At 37.0% G+C, this 15093-nt stretch overlaps 1 protein-coding gene across 10 annotated transcripts in view; it reads left to right on the top strand.

The window, feature by feature from the left end:
* CEP192 (centrosomal protein 192) overlaps positions 1–15093 on the top strand; it is a 157517-nt gene that overhangs the window by 22857 nt on the left and 119567 nt on the right. For all 10 annotated transcript variants that reach the window (XR_012032232.1, XM_072828633.1, XM_072828630.1 and 7 more), the window contains exon 7: positions 18–138. Coding sequence is in view for 9 of the 10 variants with exons in the window: in XM_072828633.1 (XP_072684734.1) it covers positions 18–138 (121 nt within the window). In the remaining variant the exon portion in view is untranslated. The remainder of the gene's footprint in view (positions 1–17; positions 139–15093) is intronic.

Here is a 15093-nt window from a genome sequence, read left to right as displayed (position 1 = left end):
TGTTTTATTTCTTGTAGATTGTTGTTCCTCATGCTGGAAGACCTTTTGAAGACAAGAATCCACACAGTGACTTAAGCCACACTAGTTTATTAGAAAATGAGAAACTTCCATCACTGAGAAGCTTGGAGGATTCTTCTGGTACTGTAAAGTGACTTGTGTTTTCCTAGTCCTTACCTGGCTACGCCACATCTTCCTTCGTCTTTGTTTCAGTAGTTACTTTGCCAGCTTTTGGTTTCTTTGTTTTCTCCTTTCACTGCTCCCTACCAGCACTCAGATTGCTGCTTCTGTTGAGTGATGGAACTTTTTAAAATTTATTATGAAACCTGATATGATTATGCTCATCCCTCAGTTTGTTATCATTAGGATACAGAGTATAAAGCACTATATTAAAAAATTGGGGGAACAATGAAATACTTAGCCTCTGAAAGGTCTGCCAAGTAAGAAAATTGATGCACAGCTAACCCTCTGACTACAGTAACTGTATCTCAACAGTACAAATTGTGCAGGAATCCTAGGAGGGTGACAAGTTCTGATTGAGGAAGGTATCTGTGAAGCTTTATTAAAAGGGGATGCAATTTTTCCTTTTTCTTGAAAATACCCATGATAGGCCTTAATATATATTTAGGAAGAGAGAAGTGTTTTTCAGGACTTCAATAAAGGCCCCAGGAGACATTTTAGGCCATGATTGGAGAATAGCCAAACTCTTGTGGTTTTGTGTGGCATGTTTAAGCACCTGTAGAAGGCTATTTTGGGAAGTAAACTCAGAAGAGTAGGAAGGGACCAAATTAATGACAGGTTTGAAGGCCAGGCTGATGAGCTGAGTGGGATAAATAAATATTATAAATTCAGGATAGGTTTTGCTACCAAAGTTTGTAGGTATATTTGGATTATGGAATTGTGAATAAGGAATCATTAAATTCAGACAGATCTTTGTTTTAGTAGGCTAGATTTTTAGAGGTGAAATACCTAAGTAAAAAATTATGAGCATTTTTAAGGCTCTTTTTTTTATAATTTTTTTATTTATTTATGATAGTCACAGAGAGAGAGAGAGAGAGAGAGAGAGAGAGGCAGAGACATAGGCAGAGGGAGAAGCAGGCTCCATGCACCGGGAGCCCGACGTGGGATTCGATCCCGGGTCTCCAGGATCGCGCCTGGGCCAAAGGCAGGCGCCAAACCGCTGCGCCACCCAGGGTTCCCCATTTTTAAGGCTCTTAATGCTGACTGCAAAATTATCCTCTTGAAAAGGCAGTGACAAATTATATTACTGTTACTAGTGCTTGAGAGTCCTAGTATTTATCCTGGCTTTGCTGGACTGGGTGTTAGAACACTAAAAACCACTGCTAGTGTTTTGTTTATTTACAACTTTTTGGTTTTGATGGGAGTTGAGTAATTTTTTTCGTATCTCTTGGTATTCAACTTTGCTATATATTTTTTCCTTAGTTGCTTCTTTCTCAATATCAGGTATTGTTTGAAGTTTCATTTTATACTTAATCATTAACTCACCAAAAATATTTTTTTTTACTTCTCCTGTTACAGGCTTATCTGTCCCTTTTGATAGTTACCCACTGGCACACTGTTTTCTAAGGAACCTACACTTTTCCCACTGATCTTTGATGCCACATTCATTCTAACTTTTGCCATATGCCAGAATTTTTTTCTGTGCTATTCTCTCAAAGAAGATTAAATGTTTAGTTTGTATTAGAAGGCTCATAATGATTTATAGACTGAAGTTATGAATAGTTTTTTCATTACATGGATGTTAAATTTACATGGACTGTTGACCCATGTGTTTTATTGACTTTTTTTTTTTAATTCCAGTATAGTTAACATACAGTGTTATATTACTTTCAGGTATGCAATAGAGTGATTTAATCAGTTTTGTGCCTTACTTCGTGTTTATCATGAGAAGTGTGCTCTACATTACCTATTTCACGGCTTTCCACCACCCTTCCCTCTGGTGACCATCAGTTTGTTCTCTGGAATTAAAAGTCTGTTTCTCAGTTTGTCCCCCTTTCACTTTGTTTTCCCCTTAGCTTGTTTGTTTTGTTTTTAAATTTCACATAGGAATAGAGTCATATGGTAGTTCTTTCTGTGATTACCTTATTTCACTTAGCATAATAGATTCTAGCTTGATCCATGTTGTTCAAAATGGCAACATTTTATTCTTTTTTTATATTAATTTTTTTTTTACAAAGGATTTTTATTATTATTTGGGAGAAAGAGGCAGTGCAAGAAGGGGGAAGGGATAGAAGAAGCAGACTCTCCACTGAGTAGGAGCCCAATCAGATCATGACCTGAGCTGAAGGCAGGTGCTTAAGCTATCCAGGTGGCCCAGGATTTTATTTTATTTTATTTTATTTTATTTTATTTTATTTTATTTTATTTTATTTTTTATTTTTTATTTTTTATTTTATTTATTTTATTTATTTTATTTTATTTTATTATTTTATTTTATTTTATTTATTTTATTTATTTTATTTTATTTTTTTATTTTATTTTATTTTATTTTATTTTATTTTATTTTATTTTATTTTATTTTATTTTATTTTATTTTTTATTTTCTTTTATGGGTAGTATTCCTGCGGGTGTGTGGACCACATCTTTGGTATCCATTCATCAATGGATAGACACTTGAGCTGCTTCCATAGTTAGGCTATTGTAAATAATGAGGCAGTAAACATAGGAGTGTGCATATAGCCCTTTGAATTACTGTTTGTAAAAAATGAGTTACTATTTGTGTATGTTTTTTTTGATTGGGTTAAAATTTTTGCTTATATTTTTCTCATTTTTTAATTAAATTTTTTTAAAAAAATCAGCTAACTTACATGGTGTATTATTAGTTTCAGAGGTAGAGTTCCGTGATTTATCAGTCTTCTATAACACCCAGTGCTCATTACATCATGTGCCCTCCTTAATGTTCATTACCCAGTTACCCTATTTCCCCCACCCCCACCCCTCCTCAGTTTGTTTCCTGTGATTAAGTCTCTTATAGTTTGTCTCCCTCTCTGATTTTGTCTTCATTTTTTCTCTCTTCTCCTATGATCCTCTGTTTTGTTAAATTCCACATATGAGTGAGATCATATGACAATTCTTTCTCTGATTGATTTATTTCACTCAGCGTAATATCCTCTAGATCCATCCATGTCTTTGCAAATGGCAAGATTTCATTTTTTGATGAATGAGAAGGATTCCATTGTGTACGTGTGTGTATGTATGTTTGTGTATGTGTGTATATATATATATATATATATACACACACACCACACACACCACATTTTTATACATTCGTCTGTCGATGGACATCTGGGCTCTTTCCATAGTTTGGCTATTGTGGATACTGCTGCTGTAAACATTGGGATGCAGGTGCCTCTTCAGATCACTACACTTTTATATTTGGGGTAAATACCTAATGGTGCAATGGCAGGGTTTTAGGGTAGCTCTTTTCAACTTTTTGAGGAACCTACAAATTGTTTTCCAGAGTGGCTGCACCAGCTTGCATTCTCACCAACAGTGCAAGAGGGTTCCCCTTTCTCCACATCCTTGCCAACCTCTGTTTTCTGACTTGTTAATTTTAGTCATTCTGACTGGTGAAAGGTGGTATCTCATTGTGGTTTTGATTTGTATTTCCCTGATGGCAAGTGATGTTGAGCATTTTTTCACGTGTCTGTTGGCCATGTGTCTGTCTGTCTTTGGAGAAATGCCTGTTCATGTCTTCCGCCCATTGCTCAATTGGATTATTCTTTGGGTGTTGAGCTTGATAAGTTCTTCATAGATTTTGGATACTATCCCTTTATCTGATAGGACATGTGCAAATATCTTTTCCCATTCTGTCGGTTGTCTTTTAATTTTTTATCTAGATGATAGTTAATTTTTGTCTTTGTTTCTCTTGCCTTTGGAGATGTATCTAGCAAAAAGTTGTAGTGGCCGATGTCTGTAGGAGTTGCTGCCTATGTCTTCTAGTATTTTGATGGATTTTTGTAATTTTTTCATCAATTTTGAGTATTTTTTTGTACAGTGTAAGAAAGTGGTCCAGTGTCATTCTTCTGCATGTGGCTGCCTAATTTTCCCAGCACCATTTGTTGAAGAGACTTTTTTCCATTAGATATTTTTTGCTGCTTTGTTGAAGATGATTGACCATAGAGTTGAGGCTCCATTTCTGTGTTTTCTGTTCTGGTCCATTGATCTTTGTGTCTGTGGTTGTGCCAGTACCATACCGTCTTGATGATGAGAGCTCTGTAATACAGCTTGAAGTCTGGAATTGTGATGCCACCAGCTTTGGTTTTCTTTTTCAACATTCCTTTGGCTATTTGGGGTCTTTTCTATTTCCATACAAATTTTAGGATTGTTTGTTCCAGCTCTGTGAAAAAAGTTGAAGGTAATTTGATAGGTATTGCATTGAATGTACAGATTATTCTAAGTAGCATAGACATTTTAACAATCTTTGTTCTCCAATCCATGAGCATGGAATGTTTTTCCTTTGTGTCTTCCTCAATTTCATGAGTGTTCTATAGTTTCCTGCATACAGGTCCTTTGCTTCTTTGGTTAGGTTTACTCGTAGGTATCTTATGGTTTTGGGTGCAATTGTAAATGGGATCAACTCTTTTAATTTTTCTTCTAATGAGATGTATAGAAATGCCACTGATTTCTGTGCATTGATTTTTGTATCCTGCCACTTTGCTGAATTCTTGAATGATTTCTAGCAATTTGGAGGTAGAGTCTTTGGGGTTTTCCACGTAGAATGTTAAGTCCTATGCAAAGAGTGATGACTTTGCCGATTTGGGTGCCTTTTATTTCTTTTTGTTGTTTGATGCTGAGGCTAGGACTTCTAGTACTACGTTGAACAACAGTGGTGAGTGGACATTTCTGTTGTGTTCCTGCCTTAGGGGAAAGGCTCTCAGTTTTTCCCCATTGAGAATGATATTCGCTGTGGACTTTCCCTTGATGGCTTTTATGATATTGCAGTATTTTCCCTCTATCCCTACACTGTGGAGTATATTTTTTTTATTGTATATTTTTTGTATATTTTTTGGTATTTTTTTTAATTGGAGTTCAGTTTGCCAAGATATAGCATAACACCCAGTGCTCATCCTGTCAAGTGCCATGCTCAGTGCCCGTCACCCAGTCACCCCATCCCCCCATCCACCTCTCCTTCCACTATCCCTTGTTCGTTTCCCAGAGTTAGGAGTCTCTCATGTTCTGTCACCCTCACTGATATTTCCCACTCATTTTCTGTCCTTTCCCCTTTATTCCTTTTCACTATTTTTTATATTTCCCAAATGAATGAGACCATATAATGTTTGTCCTTCTCTGATTGACTTACTTCACTCAGCATCATACCCTCCAGTTCTATCCACGTTAAAGGTGGGTATTCATCGTTGCTAATGGCTGAGTAATATTCCATTGTACATATAGACCACATCTTCTTTATCCATTCATCTTTCGATGGACACCAAGGCTCCTTCCACAGTTTGGCCATTGTGGACATTGTTGCTATAAACATTGGGGTGCGGTGTCCTGCCGTTTCACTGCATCTGTATCTTTGGGGTAAATCCCCAGCAGTGCAATTGCTGGGTCATAGGGTAGCTCCAGTTTTAACTCTTTGAGGAACCTCCACACAGTTTTCTAGAGTGGCTGCACCAGTTCACATTCCCACCAACAGTAGAAGAGGGTTCCCCTTTCTCCACAACTCTCCAACATTAGTGGTTTCTTGTCTTGTTAATGTTCCCCATTCTGACTGGTGTGAGGTGGGATCTCATTGTAGTTTTGATTTGTATTTCCCTGATGGCAAGTGATGCGGAGCATTTTCTCATGTGCTTGTTGGCCATGTCTGTGTCTTCCTCTGTGAAATTTCTGTTCATGTCATTTGCCTATTTCATGTTTGGATTGTTTGTTTCTTTGCTGTTGAGTTCAGTAAGTTCTTTATAGACTTGGATACTAGTCCTTTATCTGATCTGTCATTTGCAAATATCTTCTCCCATTCTGTAGGTTGTCTTTTAGTTTTGTTGACCATTTATTTTGCTGTGCAGAAGCTTTTTATCTTAAGTCCTAATAATTCATTTTTGCTTTTGTTTCCCTTGTCTTCATAGATGTATCTTGCAAGAAGTCGCTGTGGCCAAATTCAAAAAGGGTGTTGCCTGTGTTCTCCTCTAGGATTTTGATGGATTCTTGTCTCACATTTAGATCTTGCATCAATTTTGAGTTTCTCTTTGTGTCTGGTGTAAGAGAATGGTCTCGTTTCATTCTTCCACATGTGGCTGTCCAATTTTCCCAGCACCATTTATTGAAGAGACTGTCCTTTTTCCAGTGGATATTCTGTCCTGCTTTGTCAAATATTAGTTGACCATAGAGTTGGGGGCCCATTTCTGGGTTCTCTGTTCCATTGATCTATGTGTCTGTTTTTGTGCCAGTACCATACTGTCTTGATGATCACAGCTTTGTAGTACAGCTTGAAATCTGGCATTGTGATTCTCTTGGCATTGGTTTTCTTTTTCAGTATTCCCCTGGACATTAGGGGTCTTTTCTGGTTCCACACAAATCTCAAGATGATTTGTTCCAACTCTCTGAAGAAAGTCCATGGTATTTTGATAGGGATTGCATTGAAGGTGTAAGTTGCCCTGGGTAGCATAGACATTTTCACAATATTAATTCTTCCAATCCATGAGCATGGAATTTTTTTCCATCTTTATGTCTTCCTCAATTTCTTTCAGAAGTGTTCTGTAGTTTTTAGGGTTAGATCCTTAGCCTCTTTGGTTAGGTTTATTCCTAGGTATCTTATGCTTTTGGGTGCAGTTGTAAATGGGATTGACTCCTTAATTTCTCTTTCTTCAGTCTCCTTGTCAGTGTATAGAAATGCCACTGATTTCTGGGTATTGATTTTGTATCCTGCCACGCTACCAAAATGCTGTATGAGTTCTAGCAATCTTGGGGTGGAGTCTTTTGGGTTTTCTATGTACAGTGTCCTGTCATCTGCAAAGAGGGAGAGTTTGACTTTTTCTTTGCCAATTTGAATGCCTTTTATTTATTTTGTTGCCTGATTCCTGAGGCTAGGACTTCTAGTACTATGTTGAAAAGCAGTGGTGAGAGTGGACATCCCTATTGTGTTCCTGATCTTAAGGGAAAAGCTCCCATTGTTTCCCCACTGAGAATGATAATTGCTGTGGGCTTTTCGTAGATGGCTTTTAACTTGCTGAGGAATGTTCCCTCTATCCCTACACTCTGAAGAGTTTTGATCAAGAATGGATGCTGTATTTTGTCAAATGCTTTCTCTGCATCTATTGAGAGGATCATATGGTTGTTGTTTTGTCTCTTGTTGATATGATCTATCACATTGATTGTTTTATGAGTGTTGAACCAGCCTTGCATCCCGGGGATAAATCCCACTTGGTCATTAAACTGGAGTTTTGTTTTTTTTTTTAAATTTTTATTTATTTATGATAGTCACACAGAGAGAGAGAGAGGTAGAGACATAGGCAGAGGGAGAAGCAGGCTCCATGCACTGGGAGCCCGACGTGGAATTCGATCCCGGGTCTCCAGGATTGCGCCCTGGGCCAAAGGCAGGCGCTAAACCGCTGCGCCACCCAGGGATCCCAAACTGTGGAGTTTTAAGAAAGGATGCTGTACTTTGTTACATGCTTTTTCTGCATCTATTGAGAGGATCATATGGTTCCTGTCCTTCCTTTTATTGATGTGATCTCTCACATTGATTGATTTGCAGATGTTGAACAACTTTTGCAGCCGAGGAATAAATCCCACTTGGTCATGGTGAATAATCCTTTTAATATACTGTTGGATCCTGTTTGCTAGTTGTTTGGTGAGAAATTCTGCATCCATGTTCATCAGGGATATTGGTCTATAATTCTCTTTTTTGTGGGATTTGTCTGGTTTTGGGATCAAGGTAATGCTGGTTTTAGAGAAAGAGTTCGGAACTTGTCCTTCCATTTCTATTTTTTTGAAACATTCAGAAGAATATGTATTATTTCTTCTTTAGATGTTTGGTAGAATTCCCCTGGGAAGCCATCTGGCCCTGGACTCTTGTTGGTTCTTTATTTTTTGATGACTGCTTCAATTTCTTTGCTGATTATGGGTCTATTCAGGTACTCTGTTTCTTCTGTTTCAGTTGTGGTACTTATATGTTTCTAGGAATGCACCCATTTCTTCCAGATTGTCTACTTTGTTGGCATTTAGTTGCTCATAATATGTTCTTAGAATTGTATTTCTTTGGTGTTTTCCTCTCTCATTCATGATTTTACTTATTTCGGTCCTTTTCTTTTTGGTAAGTCTTTTTGATCAGAAGGTTATCCATCTTTATTCTTTTCAAGCTCCCAGTCTTGTGATCTTGTCTACAGTTCTTTTGGTTTCTGTTTCATTGATTTCTGCTCTAATTTATTATTTCTCTTCTCCTGCTGGTTTAGGATTTATTTGCTGTTCTTTCTCTACCTCCTTTAGGTATAAGGTTGTATATTTGAGACCTTCTTGTTTCTTGAGAAAGGCTTGTATTGCTGTATTACCTCCTTCTTAGGACTGCCTTTTCTGCATCCTGAAGGTATTGAATAGTTGTGTTATTTTCATTTGCTTCCATGAGTTTTTAAAATTCTTTAATTTCCTGGTTGACCCTTTCATTCTTTAGTAAGATGCTCTCTAGCCTCCATGTATTTGAGTTCTTTCCAAATTTCCTCTTCTGATTGAGTTGTTTCAAAGCACTGTGGTCTGAAAATATGCAGGGATTGATACCAATCTTTTGGTACTAGTTGAGACCTGATTTTGACCCAGTATGTGCTCTATTCTGGAGAATGTTCTGTGTGCACTCACAAAGAATGTGTATTCTGTTGCTTTATGATAGAATGCTCTGAATAGGGACACCTGGGTGGCTCAGTGATTGAGCATCTGCCTTCAACTCAGGGCGTGATCCTGGAGTCCTGGAATTGAGTCCTACATCGGGCTCCTCGCAGGGAGCCTGCGTCTCCCTCTGCCTGTGTCTCTGCCAGTCTCTCTCTCTCTCTCTCTCTCTCTCTCTGTGTGTCTCTGATGAATAAATAAGATCTTAAAAAAAAAAAAATGCTCTGAATGTTTCTATGAAGTCCATCTGGTCCAGTGTGTCATTCAAAGCCCTTGTTTATCTTCTTAGGTGACCTGTCCATTGAAGAGAGAGTGGGGTGTTAAGGTCTCCTACTTTTGTGTTATTATCAATGTATTTCTTTAATTTTGTTATTAATTGGTTTATATATTTGGCTGCTCCCATGTTAGTGGCATAAATATTTGCAATTGTTAGAACTTTGTGTTGGATGGACCCTTTAATTATGATATAGCATCTTTCCTCATCACTTACTACAGTCTTAGGTTTAAAATCTAATTTGTCTGATATAAGGATTGCTACTCTAGGTTTCTTTTGATGTCTCTTAGCATGATAAATGGTTTTCCACTCCCTCTACCTTCCAATTTGGAGGTGTCTTTCAATCTCAAATGAGTCTCTTATAAGCCAGCCTATCAGTGGATCTTGCTTTTTATCCAGTCTGGTATCCTTTGTGTGTTGATTGGGGCATTTAATCTGTTTACCTTGAATATTGAAAGATACGAATTAGGGGTGCTTGATTAGCTCAATTTAGTTAAGCCTCTGCCTTCAGCTCAGGTCATGGTCTTGGAATCCTGGGAGCAGGCCCTTTATTGGGCTCCCTGCTCAGTAGGACTCTATTCCTCCCTCTTTTGTGGGCACTTTCTCTCTCTCTCTCTCAAATAAATAGGATATATTTTTTTAAAGATATGAATTTAGTACCATTGTATTACTTGTAAAGTCACTGTCTCTGTTCCTTTCTTGTCTTTGTTACTTTTGGGATCTCCCTTTGCTTAAAGGATCTCCTATAATATTTCTAGCAGGGCTTATTTAGTGATCCCAAATTCTTTCAGTTTCTGTTTGTCCTGGAAGCTTTTTATCTCTACTTCTGTTTTGAATTACAGCCTTGCTGGATAAAGTGTTCTTGGCTGCATATTTTTCTCAAACATCAATACTCAGTATTTCTTGTTGGTTTCTTTTGGTTTTTGACTTTAGCTATTCTGACAGTATGAAGTGACATCTCATTGTGGTTTTGATTTGTGTTTGTTTACCTGATGATTGATGTTGAGCATCTTTTCATGTGTCTGTTGGCCATCTATATGTCTTTTTTGCAGAAATGTATGTTCATGTCATCTTGCCCATTTTCAAAAATTGGATTATTTTGTTTTTTGGTGTTAGAGTAGTTCTTCATATACTTTAGATAGGAACCCTTTATCAGACATTTTGTTGATTGTTTCTTTTGCTGTTCAAAAGCTTTTTATTCTGATATAGTCCCAATAGTTTATTTTTGCTTTTATTTCCCTTGACTCAGGAGACATTGGTACAAAAATGTTATGGCCGATATCAGAGTTACTGCCTTTGTTCTCTTCTACGATTTTTAATGGTTTCAGGTCTCACATTAGGTCCTTAATCCATTTTGGGTTTTTGTGTGTGTGTGTTTGGTGTAAGAAAGCGGTTCAGTTTCATGGTTTTGCATGTTGCTATCCAGTTTTCCTAACACCATTTGGTGAAGAGATCTTTTCCATTGTGTATTTTTAGCTCATATGTTGAAGAATAATTGACCATATAATTGTGGGTTTGTTTCTGGGCTTTCTTTTCTGTTCTCTTGATCTATGTGTTTATTTTTGTGCCAGTACCATTTTATTTTGATTACAACAGCTTTGTTGTATGTATTGAAATCTGGTTATGATACCTCTGGTTTTGTTATTTTTCAAGATTGCTTTGGCTCTTGGGGGAATTTTGTGGTTCCTTACAAATTTTAGGATTGTTTATCCTTACCTCTGTGAAAAGTACTGTTGATATTTTGATTTTTCATAGGGATTGCATTAAATCTATACATTGCTTTTGCTCATGTACACATGTTAACAATGTTTGTTCTTCAAGTTCATGAGTATGAATATCTTTCTATTTGCTTGTGTTGTCTTCAGTTTCTTTCATCAGTCTCTTACAGTTTTCGGAGTGTAAGTCATTCACCTCCTTGGCTACATTATTCCCTGGTATTTTATTATTTTTGCTGCAATTGTAAATGGGATTTTTTTTCTTTCTGCTACTTCATTATTAGTGTATAGATACGTAATGGATTTCTGACATCGGTTTTTATATTCTGTAGTCTTACTGAATTTATCAATTCTAGTAGGTTTTGTTTTTTATTTTTTGTGGGTTTGTTATTATTATTATTATTTTTTTTTTTTTAGAGTCTTTAGGATAGCCTATATATGGCATCATGTCATCTGCAAATAGTAAACGTTTTACTTCTTCCTTACCAATTTGGGTTCCTTTTATTTCTTTTTTTTTGTCTGATTGCTGTGGCTAGGACTTTTAGTTCTATGTTGAGTAGAAGTGGTGAGTGGACATTTTGTCTTGTTCCTGACCTTGGGGGAGAGCTCTTAATAGTTTTCCCCCATTGAGTATGATGTTTGCTTTCTGCTTTTCATATTTGGCCTTTATTATGTTGAGGTAGGTTCCCTCTAAATCTACTTTGTGGAGGGTTTTTACCATGAATGGATGCTGTATTTTGTCACATGCTTTTTCTGCATCTATTGAAGTGTTCATATGGTTTTTATCCTTTTTCTTGTTAATGTGATGTTTCATGTTTGTGAATTTCAACCCACTCTTGCATCCCAGGAATAAACCTCACTTGATTGTGATGAGTGTTGGTTTTTTTTGTTTGTTTGTTTGTTTTTTAATGTGTTGTTGGGTTCAGTTTGCTCATATTTTGTTGAGGATTTTTGTATCTCTATTCATCAGACATGTTGACCTGTAGTTCTTTTTTTGTAGTGTTTTTATTTGATTTTGGTGTCAGGGTAATGATAGAATGAATTTGGAAGCTTTCTTTCCCATTTTAATTTTTGAAATAGTTTGAGAAGAATAGATACTAACTTTTCTTTAAATTTTGGTAGAATTCACCTGTGAAGCTCTCTGGTCCTAGAGTTTGGTTGGGTGCTTTTTGATTACCGATTCAATTTCTTTGCTGGTAATCAGTATGTTCAGATTTCCTTTTTTTTTTTTTTTTTTTTTTTTCCCTGATTGACTTTTGGGAGGTTATGTTTCTATGAATTTATCCATTTCTTCTTGGTTGTTGCAGTTTTTTGGCATGTCATAATATTCTCTTATAATCCTTTGTATTTCTTTCGTTTTTCTCTTTTTTTCATTCCTGATTTTGTGTGTTCTCTCTCTTTCCCTCTCTCTCAAATGAATACTGCTAAAGATTTATCAATTTTATTGATCTTTTCAAAGAATCAGCTTCTGGTTTCTTTGTTCTATTGTTTTTTTGTTTTTTTTTGTTTTTTTTTTTTTAGTTTCTATTTCATTTATTTCTACTCTATTATTTCTTTCCTTCTACTGGTCCTGGGTTTTGTTTGTTCTCCTTTTCTAGCTCCTTAATTTGTAAGGTTAGGTTGTTTATTTGAGATTTTTCTTGCTTCTTGAGATAGGTCTGTGTTGTTATAAAGTTGTTACTCCTTAGAACAGCTTTTGCTGCATCCCAAAGATTTTGGACTGTTGTGTTTTCATTTTCATTTGTTCATGTATGTTTTTATTTCCTTTTTGATTTCTTGGTTGACCCATTCATTTCTTAGTATCATTTTATTTAACTTCTGTGTATCTGTGTTCTTTCCAGATGGTTTCTTGTGTTTGATTTCTAGTTTCATACATAGCCTTGTGGTCAGAAAAGATGCATTCAGTCTTTTTTAATTTGTTAAGACTAGTTTTGTGGCCTAAAATGTTATCTATTCTGGAGAATATTTTGTGCTTACAAAGTATTAAGATGTTTTAAGGTGGAATGTTCTAAATTTATCCGTAGATCCATTTGGTCCAGTGTGTCATTCAAAGTAACTGTTGATTTGTCCATTGCTATAAGTGGGGTGTTAAAGTCTCTTATTGTTACTGTGTTATTCTTCATTAGATTCTGCATATTTGTTATCAGTTGATTGCTGTATTTGGTTCTTCCCATGGTGGATGCGTATATATTTGTGAAATCTGTTGGATTATCTCCTTTATGTAGTGTCCATTGTCTCTTGTTACACTCCTTGTTTTATAGTCTATTTTGTACTTCCTACTTTTCTTACTCCTACATATCTTTCTTCTTAAAGAATTGCCTTTTAACGTTTCTTTTAGGGCTAGTTTAGTGGAAGTCCTTTATATTTTGTTTGGGAAAACTGTGTGTGTGTGTGTGTGTGTGTGTGTGTGTGTCTTTAAAAAAATTTTTTTTAAGTTTTTATTTATGATAGTCAGAGAGAGAGAGAGAGGCAGAGATATAGGCAGAGGAAGAAGCAGGCTCCATGTACCGGGAGCCCGATGTGGGATTCGATCCCGGGTCTCCAGGATCGCGCCCTGGGCCAAAGTCAGACGCCAAACCGCGGCACCACCCAGGGATCCCTCTTTCTCTCTTTTTAAAGATTTTATTTATTCATGAGAGACACAGAGAGGCAGAGACATAAAGGGAGAAGCAGGTACCCTGGGGGGGAGCCCAATGTGGGACTCACTCCCAGGACCCTGAGATCATTCCCTGAGCCAAAGGCAGATACTCAATCACTGAGCCACCCAGGTGCCCCTTTGCCTCTCTTTCTATTCTGAATGATAGCCTTGCTGGATAGAGTATTCTCTACATGTTTTTTCCTTTCAGCACATTGAATATATCATGCCAGTCCCTTTGGCCTACAAAATTCTGAAAAATCGAATAGCTTTTTAGGGTTTTCCTTGTATGTAACTGTTTTTGCTTGTTGCTTTTATTTTTATTTTTATTTTATATCTATTTAAGGCATGGAGCCCAACATGAGACTTAAACTCATTGCCCTGAAATTGAGAACTGAGCTGAGATAGGAGATCAAGAGTCAGATGCTTAACAGACTGAGCCACCCGGGCACCCCAACACTCTTGCTGCTTTTAGAATTCTCTATCACTTTTTTTTTTTTTTTTTTGCCATTTTGATTGCTATGTGTCTTGGCACGTACCTCCTTGGGTTGATTTTGTTGGGGGCTCTCTGTGCCTTCTGGATCTGGATTTCTGTTTCCTTCCCCAGATTTGGGATGTTTTCAGCTATTATGTCTTCAAATAGATTTTCTGCCCCCTCTTCTCTCTTTTTCCCCTTTTGGGATTCCTGTAATGTGAATGTTAATACATTTGATGGTGTTGTTGTGTTCTCTAAGTCTATTTTCACTTTTTTTTTTTTTTTAAGATTTTATTTATTTATTTGAGGGAGTGGAAGAAGCAGGGTCCCTTCTAAGCAGGGAGTCTGAATTGGGGCTGGATCCTGGGACTCTGGGATCATGACCTGAACTGAAGGCAGACACTTAACCAACTAACTGAGCCACTCAGCTGCTCCTATTTTCAGTTTTCTATTACTAATTTTTCTCTTATGTTCAGCTTGATTGTTTTCTATTACCCTGCCTTCCAGGTTGCTAATCCATTCCTCTGCTTTATCTTGTCTGTGTATTCCATCTATTCATTCAATATATTTTTGATTTTAGTCATTAAATTATTTATCTTTGGCTCTTCTTTTATGTTTTCTATCTCCTTGTTAAGGGTTTCCTGATGTCTTTTACTCTTTAGTCTACTGCATATCTTTATGACCATTACTTTAAATTCTTTATAGGGATTCTGTTGCTTTGAGTTTGTTCTTTCATTTGGGACATATTCCTCTGTTGTCTTCTTTTGTCTGACTCTGTTTCTATGTGGTGTGACAGTCAGCTACATCTCCTGCTCTTAAAGTGGTGGCCTTAGGAAGAAGAGGTCTTGTAGTGCCCTTCTGTGCAACTTCTCCTGTTTTCCAGAACCTGGTGCTTAAGAGGTATCTTGTGTGTGTTGCGTGTGCCCTGCTGTTGTGGTTGAACTGCTTTTGCCTTCGGTGCAGTCATCTGCAGAGTTTCTCTTTTTCTGTTGTGGACAGGATATGGTCCTTGTGTTGTAATGGGGCAGTCTGGGACTGCTTGGGCTTAAGTTGAGTCAGACCAGATGTTTACCAGAGCTATTGTAGGCACTTTCTGTGCGTTGTCCCCTGAGAAGCTTTCACTGGTGGGTGAGGTCTGCAATCAGATCAGAAGCAGCTC

This window comes from Canis lupus, chromosome 6 (genome assembly GCF_048164855.1).
Source record: "Canis lupus baileyi chromosome 6, mCanLup2.hap1, whole genome shotgun sequence".
NCBI classification, from domain to species: domain Eukaryota; kingdom Metazoa; phylum Chordata; class Mammalia; order Carnivora; family Canidae; genus Canis; species Canis lupus.
The sequence above is the reverse complement of the archived record's forward strand: the minus strand, read 5'-3'. Positions and strand labels throughout refer to the sequence as shown.